The sequence below is a fragment of the Pavona decussata genome, unplaced genomic scaffold, assembly GCF_977016875.1.
Source record: "Pavona decussata unplaced genomic scaffold, jaPavDecu1.1 SCAFFOLD_6, whole genome shotgun sequence".
Classification (NCBI taxonomy): domain Eukaryota; kingdom Metazoa; phylum Cnidaria; class Anthozoa; order Scleractinia; family Agariciidae; genus Pavona; species Pavona decussata.
The window spans coordinates 3,583,945-3,592,500 of record NW_028145430.1 but is presented as its reverse complement, the minus strand read 5'-3'; the positions used below and the strand labels follow the sequence as shown (position 1 = coordinate 3,592,500).

At 38.9% G+C, this 8,556-nt stretch overlaps 2 protein-coding genes across 2 annotated transcripts in view; one reads left to right on the top strand and one right to left on the bottom strand.

Annotated features, from left to right (window-relative positions):
- The window catches only part of LOC146489233 (uncharacterized), a 7,364-nt gene extending 4,693 nt beyond the window's left edge, over positions 1 to 2,671 (bottom strand). Inside the window, exon 1 of the mRNA XM_085108000.1 lies at positions 1,535 to 2,671. Within this exon, the coding sequence (XP_084964126.1) occupies positions 1,542 to 2,192 (651 nt within the window). The 5' untranslated portion in view covers positions 2,193 to 2,671 and the 3' untranslated portion in view covers positions 1,535 to 1,541. The remainder of the gene's footprint in view (positions 1 to 1,534) is intronic.
- A 375-nt stretch (positions 2,672 to 3,046) lies between these two features.
- On the top strand, positions 3,047 to 7,866 carry LOC146489232 (uncharacterized). The gene is made up of 3 exons (XM_085107332.1): positions 3,047 to 3,210; positions 4,714 to 4,848; positions 5,507 to 7,866. Exons 1-3 carry the CDS (start codon positions 3,088 to 3,090, stop codon positions 5,600 to 5,602), a joined length of 354 nt encoding a protein of 117 aa, XP_084963458.1. The 5' UTR covers positions 3,047 to 3,087; the 3' UTR covers positions 5,603 to 7,866.
- The last annotated feature ends 690 nt before the right edge of the window (positions 7,867 to 8,556 follow it).

Below are 8,556 nucleotides of genomic sequence, written 5' to 3'. Positions count from 1 at the left end.
TAGGGCGGTAGCGCTAGAATAGTAATCTGACTTCGTTATGACCCGAATGGCGCGATTTTGAAGCTTTTGTAATTTGTCAGCTAATTCGTTGCTGAGACCGTCCCACACAGGACAGCAATAATCAAAATATGGTTCAATAAGGGCTCTATATAATAATATTGCTGTATCGTCGCAAATGAACGGCCTCGGTCTTTTAAGTGCACCTGTGCCAGAGGAGATAATCTTGGCAGTCTCATTAACATGTTTGGACCACGAAAGATTTTGATCGATGTAAAGTCCTAAGGATTTGGTGTGAGACACTCTATCAATTTCGTGACCTTCAATTTGTACAGTAAGTGAATGGCCAATTGTAGTACTAGCAAGTCTCTGCCGTGAGCCTATTAACATTAATTCCGTTTTGGCAATATTCAGGCTGAGCTTATTTACATTGAGCCATTCATGAAGGTTAACTAGTTCAGTGTTTAGTACTGATTCAAGCTCTGGTAAGCTGCTGGCGGCAATGCTGATACTTGTATCGCCGGCGTACATTCGTGGTAACGCCTTACTTAGGCAGTTCGGCAAGTCGTTAATATAGATCAGGAAAAGAAGTGGACCAATGAGGCTTCCCTGTGGGACACCACAGGTAAGAGCACGCGCACCAGACAGCTCACCATTAACTACACACTTTTGTTGACGGTCGCTTAGATAGGAGTCAAACCACTTTAGGGCCCTATGATCAATGCCATAACTAGCAAGCTTTTGTAAAAGAATCTTGTGGTCAATGGTGTCAAAAGCCCTTTTTAAGTCTACGAAGATTACACCATTTATAAGACCGTTGTCAATATTGACAGACCAACTTTTAGAAGCTTCAAGCAAGGACGTCACTGTGCTATGAAGTTATCTAAAATCTAGTCGGACACTTTATGACGAAACTTTAGGGATTTAAACAACTCAATCTAGACAACTTGTAGGCGAAATTAGAAAAAAAATTTGTAAGAGCGTTTTCAAGTTAATAATGAATCAATTTTTACGGGGTGATTTTGTTTATTCCAGCATTTTTCACCAGGATCTCTGGCAAAATAAAACTTGACACTTTGTCTTTTCTGTCAAAGGATCTTTCCTGATAGCAAAACATTCTAAATGTATATTGAGCTTCATGGGTGTCTCCGATTTTAAGTTATTTATGTTTAATAACAGTGAAAATAAAGCGCAGATGAATAAAAAAGTTCCTACTTTACATAAATCGAGATATCTTTAAAATGCCCCCACAGATTTCTCTGTTAAATTACAAGCGGTTAAAGTAATAATTCTTTTCGATATCTACGCAAATTTTAGGCTCAGGAACCGAAATTGGTGTTAGATAAGAAGGCTGAATCTTGGTCAAGTTTCAGTCGTTATTCGTTTTCTCCGAACAAGAATTTTATTTTGTTTGTCCCGGTCTATTTCACTGCTATTCACGTGCTTTGGATATTTATCATAACGTGAAGTCGTGCAAAAGGTAAAATTTACAATGGAAGACTTGAGAAGCAGGAGCATATATTTTTGTAAATTTTACCTTTTGCTCACTCGACTGCTGGGAAGAGCCCGGCTGAGACAGTGTTGACTTCGTGTTGGTCGGACATGTTGGAATAATGCGTGCTGTATTTTAAGCCGGCTTTGTAGCGGTTACTGGACTTCATTGGTGCACTGTACTCCTTCAGCTGAGGCCATAGTTTGGGGTACAAAGCCTTGATCTCTGACTCGGTTGGCACGTGGCGATCCCTGAAATCAAATCCCGGCGACATCTTCTCCGAAATTAAGGTGAAAGGTGTTTCACCGGGAAACCTTTCGTGTCCTTCTTCATCAATCAAAATTTTTGCAGCTTTGAGGCAACCGCCGGGAACCGTGCGTTGAAAAACATGGCCTTTCAAAATGTTATTGCCCAAGATAAACTCTTCCACTTTGCCTTCCGGTGTAATATAAATGTACTTTGCGGGCCATCCGTCATGAAAAAAGTGTGTGATATCACTCTTATTGCTGTTGAAAAAGTTTTTGCCCCCTAGTTCTGGAGTGATTAAATAATAAATCACAGTAGATAAGCTTCGTTCGTTGCCTTCTCGTCCTTCCACTTGCAGTGTTTCGGGTGATCGATAAGTTTCCGCAAAATAGCCTCCTTCCTCTGAGAGCGGAATCAAACCGAGCTTTTCCACATAAAACTCTTTTCTGTGGTTCATGTTAATTTTTCACACCCTGTCAATCGACTAACTGAAGCAAAACACGAAATAGTTTACATGTAAAAGGCTTGTGCGTGTGAACTGATTTGCATGTTGTCCATCTAGTCAAGCATAATAACATGACATCATTAAGGAGGTGACGTCATTGGATGATTCGCTTCGGAGCATCCACGATCCGAGCTCCGATTCATGATTCGGGAAAAAAAGCCTCCTTTCGCTCTCTTATATTATAAAAAGTAATGACGGAAGATGTGGGTGAAATAATACTTCGGTGTATTTGTTCGGTCTCTTTATGCCGGAAAATATACAATTCTTGCAATTTTCGTTCCTTGGCCTCTAAACAATTCCGTCAAGGATTGCACACTCGAGTTGTGGAACTCCGGAAACGTCGAACTGGGAACTGTGCAGACAGTCACGTTTTGCCCAAGTAACATCCACCTTAAAGACAAACTGTACTGGAGGTTAACATCTACCTTAGAGAGGTATTTCGACATTCCCAAACCGACGACTGAGATCGGGGTACGAGATTAGTACGTGTTATAGCACCACTAAATATGACCCATATATCCATATCGTATGTATTATAATAGCAAAATCGTTCGCAAACAAAGGTCACTTTCAAGCAGGAAACCTACGAATCTTTAGGAGGTTTTCTATCGTTGACCTGAGCTTCCTTTTAACTTATTACTAAGTATTAATGTATGCATAGGGCTGTGCGGAAATGTTGCCAAAAGTCGTGCCCAAAAAGGTCGTGCCGAAGAAAGTCGTGCAAAAAAACTCGTGCCGAAAAACTCGTGCCGAAGAAGGCTTGCGTCGGTTAGCTTGGTCAGCGGATAGTCACCCAGTCCCCAGCGCTTGTTCACGGCCAGTAAAAAAACATGGCGGCCGGTTGGTGATGGTTGGTGGAAGATTTCCAGGTGTTTTGCTGGCCCTTTTGTTGATATTACTGTTGCTTGGCTCCTTAAATGCAAAGGATTTTCGATATAAACATTACACTTTCCGGAAAAAGCAACGACTAGTGAGTAATTGGCAACTAGTACATTAACGTTTCAAGAGAAGGTGTGAGGTTGGGAAGTTAGTGTGAATGTAATCCGGTCAGTATAAAATGCAGACTGCAGATTGCAGACTGCAGACTGGGTATAAAATGCAGACTAGGTATAAAATGCAGACTGCAGACTGCAGACTGGGTATAAAATGCAGACTGATATCAAACCCTCTCTTCGTCAAATACAGGATACATTTTCAATTTTCAACTTGCCCTAGTGTCACGCAATCACATTTCCGAGATCATCTCCCACGAAATTGACCTTATTTTCGACCCATTTCTCAACAGTTTGTTTTCTTTATCTCGATTTGGTAGCTTTCATTTCCTGAGGCCCTTTCTTCACAAAGAAGACTCGAGCTTAATCGCTTTGCATTAGTTCGTAAACAATTACGCCTATGACGGTTTTCATAATTGACTTGATTTCCGAGGGGGCAAGCAATTTGACATCGACAGATTTTAACTAGTTTCTTTGAATATTAACGAGGTTTGTCAGAGACAAATTGTATACCTTCAGAATTCTAGCAATACATGAACACATATTTTATTCAAAAATATACCTGCCAACTTTTTCTGAGTCAAATGCGTGAGATTTTTGTCTTGTCACGACCTGGATTTACGAAAACGTCCGAGCCACTTCCGAAGATTTCCGAAGACTTCCGAACGTTGCTGAAACTGTCCGAAGATATTCCGACGACTTTTGAACACTTACGATTCGAACGGATTGTAGACATTTGAAAGCTTTTGCAATTGTTATAAAGAGCAAAGGAATGATACATAACAAATCTGAAATGAAATGAATTTTTTTAGAACAACTTGTACGGATTTGTGAGCCAGGCGTGAGAAATTGTCTTTTATGCGTGAGATCGATGTCTTTAGTCCGCAGGCGTGAGACTAACGCATAATGCGTGAGAGTTGGCAGGTATACAAAAAGCATTATTTTACTGCCACCTTGACTGCCACTTACCGATGTCGCCAATGTCATGTTGACACAAAAGCGGCGAAAAGGTCAACCACGTGCGAAGTAAAGGTCATGTGTCTGCGTTATTGCTTACGTCATGCTTTGGGGTTGTTTATTTCAAGGTTGACACTTTTCGAAAACAATATAATGATGTCACTTTCATGGGAAATGATCTCGAAAGACGATTGTATATGACACTAGCGTAAGTTAAGTTTAAAAATTCAAAATGTATCCTGTATTTGACGAAGAGGCAGTTTTGGTCTCAGTCTGCATTTTATACCCAGTCTGCAGTCTGCATTTTATACCTAGTCTGCATTTTATACCCAGTCTGCAGTCTGCAGTCTGCATTTTATACTAAGCGGAATGTAATCCTTTAAATTTGGCTTGTTGTTGAATGTCTGGAGCGAGGAATTTGTTTTAAACGCCTATAAAATAATAATCTGCGTCTGTATAAAAAGCTTGAAGCATCTTCTTTACTTAACAAAATTTATTAGTTTAATCGGTTTTGTCATTTTCAGGCTAAGAAGTATTCACCACTGGAAAAAGATTGTGAAACTAAGAAATGTCAAGGTGTTGTTGGATTAGAGCTAACCAAGTGCACAAGGCAGTGCATATCACAGGCATGTTATGACGAGTTGTATGCTTGGGATGAAGTAAGTGAAACAATGATCATCATTTTACATCTCTCTAGTCATTAGATTTAAAGTGCACCTAACCCCCAAATGTTTTTTTGCTTAAATAAATCTTTGCACCTGTTCGAAGCGCATTGAGTTTTTTTGCGCCTTTTTTCAACCAAATCTTGACTTTTTATAGGCTGTAAAAGTTACGAAATCTAGCCATCATCTGTCCCATGACCGAGCTAGTAAGGGGCATGGGTCTATTCCTTACATGACGTCACAAACTGCTTTGCATGCTTTTTCACAAAGACTTATTACAATGCAAATCAGTTTGTGACGTCAAGTAAGGAATAGACCCATGCCCCTTACTAGCTCGGTCATGGGACAGATGATGGCTAGGTTTCGTAACTTTTACAGCCTTTAAAAAGTCAAGATTTGGTTGAAAAAGGCGCGAAATAGTGCACTGTTTCGAACAGGATTTAAGAGAAAAAAAATTGGGGGTTAGGTGCACTTTAAGTTAAAGATGCAGTGTAACCTAGGTATGACATTTTTTACGGGGGGGGGGGGGGGGGAGGAATGGTGCCTGCTCTCACTGCTTAGAATAGTGGATAAAATGTAGTTCATTGCTACACTTTTTACGTTTTTTTTAAAGTTCCATGAATATTTGTTCTCCATTTTTATATCTACTGTGAAGCTTGAAGAAGGAGAGATAGATGTGCGACTGACTTCATTCAAAGGCTGCGTTGTCAAACAGTTTCAAGAGCAGGAGAGCAGAAGTCGTGGCTTGTAAAGGTGCAAAAAGGACAACTTTGGGTGCAATAGGTCACAGGATTAAAAACCTGATTGACCAGTCATGAAATTTCTCTTGCTGCTTTTTCGTTAAGAAGAATTACCAAAACGTATACAGGAATCATGTGTTAGTAATAATATAATTTAGGCCGCGCTGTGCAAGTGCATTAGGTGAGAAAAAGTCCAGGGAGCAAGGTTTCAACCTGTCCAATAACATACATGGGGCACCAGGTACTTGCATGTTATAGACTACAAGCATTTGAGCTGAAAGCAAGATATGGAGCTACCAATTGGACAGACTATGCATGACATGTACTTCATGACTGGCTTGACGGGAATGAAGGGTGGGAATGCACCTTAAAATATTACCTTAATAATTTGATTTAGTGCCCTCGTTCCAATAGGCGCCCCCTTTCTAATAAGCCCCCCCCCCCCCGCTCAAATGTGTTTTTGTTAATAAGCACCCCTATTCTAATAAGCCCCCCTGTTGCGTAATCACCCTCATTCCAATAAGCGCCCCTACACCAATAAGCGCCCATATTCTTTTTCAGTTACATTGAGATTAACTGTGGTTCATCTTCCTTTAATTGCTCACTTTAAAACCACTGTCATTACAGTGGTCTTTGTCTCAGTCTCTCAAACATTATATTATGTCCATGTAAGTGCACAGTTCCTTCACACAAATGATCTCTTCTTCAAATTTTGTGGCGATTGCTTGGCTGGTTGTTCTAGCCAGAAAGGATCTAGAGACAACAAGTCCGTTTTCCAGTATAATTTTCTTGATCCCGTCACCTTGACTTGGACTTTGTTGTTTCAGTGGGCTTTAAGGAAGGTGAATATTCTCTACCATTAAGTGAATATTCACTGTTTATTTGTTATTTTTACAGTTTGTTATTGTTCCTTTTCTAATAAATATCAAAGCTTTGTTTCGCACATTTGGCTGTTTCTTAAAAAAGAAAAAAAAGCGCCCTGTCCCTAATAAGCGCCCTCGCTTGAGGTACCATAAGTAAGTAAGCGCCCCGGCGCTAAATCAAATCATTACCGTACTTGAAAAGCCACTTTGGAGAGTCGTCTTTTAAATAGTGAAGACATAGTTCCATAAATTGAGGAAATTTTACAGACATTTGTATAATGAAACTATTATCAATGCTATTTTGCAAACACAAGATTTTTAAAGTTGGCTATTTTACAAATAATTTTCAGGTGCTCTTTCCCTCAGTGTTAATGCATAATAACTGGGCTACATTAGAATTTAAATTACCATCATAAAGGAGAATCCCAACAAATTATTTAACATGTTTGAAAAAAAAGGAAAACAGTCAACTCCCTTTACTGCGGACACCCTTGGGACCGTGAGTTAGTAGATAGATAGTTTATTTAAAAATCAATAGCAGCCTTAGGCTGAATTACGTAATAATCTACAAATATCTTATTCACAAATATTTAAAGTTAAACTTAATTACAAAAAAAAAAAAAAACAGAATAGCAGGAATTCATTTTAGTCAAACGTCTGTAATTTATTTTTGCCGGGGATATAGCTGCTGTCCGTTTTGTCAGGGTGTCTGTAATAGCAAGGTGTCCGCAAGGCGAGAGTTGGTACCCAGTGTAATATTAGTAAATAAAACCCCTTCTGGCTGTTTGTATATAAATAATTTGGATGATGATGCCCATGGCTGAATCCTTTGTCTGAAAAATTAACAGATGGCCAAGAAGCAAAGCTTCAAGGACAACTGTGAAATTTTGAGGACAATCTTTTAGCCAAAGGCATTATCATGTGATATAGCAGCAAGTACTAGGAAAACAGTCTATTTATAACCCTCCAATTAATTTTTGAAAAAGATGCTCTTTACTGTCAAAAAAAAAGAACAGCCAGTAATGCTCAAGACACGATTGTTGCCAAACAAAACCAAGCTGACGAGCTCACTTGATTTTATTATATAATTATTGATTAGATTAGAACAGCTCAAACCTGAAGACATGAACTATTTTGTTTAGTTTTGCCTCATCAAAAACTTAGGTGATGGGTATCAAACTGGGTGACTGTTATCATCTGATAACTTGTTTTGTGATTTTGTACCATGTGACGCATTTTGTCCATTGAGAGCACATGGAAATTAATTGGGGGTTATAATTATTATTGTTGCGCTACACCTGTGTACATATACTTGTATCATATGCATGTAACTTGATTTTTTTAAGATTTAAAAATCTTTTATGTGTGTTACATATTGTTGTGTCTGGGAATAAAATAAGTGAATAATCTCTGCTTGACTATTGAAAGAATGCCGGGGAGTGCATTTGCTTTAATTGAAAGTGACTTTCTCCACCAAAAAATAACCTTTTATGTCCAATAAGACTTCTTTGATCTGTTGAAACATTACATTGCTGGAAACTGATGAAACTGGGACTTATAATCTTATAGTGTGTAGTGCTGTCATATTTTGTGCAACCTCTGGTCATCACCAAAAATGATGGCAGTAGAATCATGGCAGTGGTAGGCAGCTGTGGAGGAACATTCTTCTAGATGAGACACTTCATGAGAGCTATGCTACCCTGAGAAAAAATGTCGCAAAATGCAATTTTTCATCAGCTAATGTTCAGCTGTCTACCAATAATAAATCCCACAATCCCTCATTCATACCAGTCTCTCCACAGTCTCTTGGGTGGGAATTTCAGGCAGTGTTCATGCTTGGCATCCAGTCATAATGCCTGAAACAGCAGAGTCTAGCGAGCACCAAAAAAACTCTTACATCCATTGTGATTGCGGGATGAATAAGTACAGAGAGCAAAATTTTGTTATAGCTCTTACTTTAAAAAAGTTGATTTGAGATTATTTTGGCCAAAATTCATGACATGGAATAAGCCAGTTCCCTAAAGTTAAAGGAGCTGCTTTCATCAGAAAGCAAGGGTTTTTTTTTTTTTTTCATTCAAAGCAAAATAGCTATAAGTCTCTTT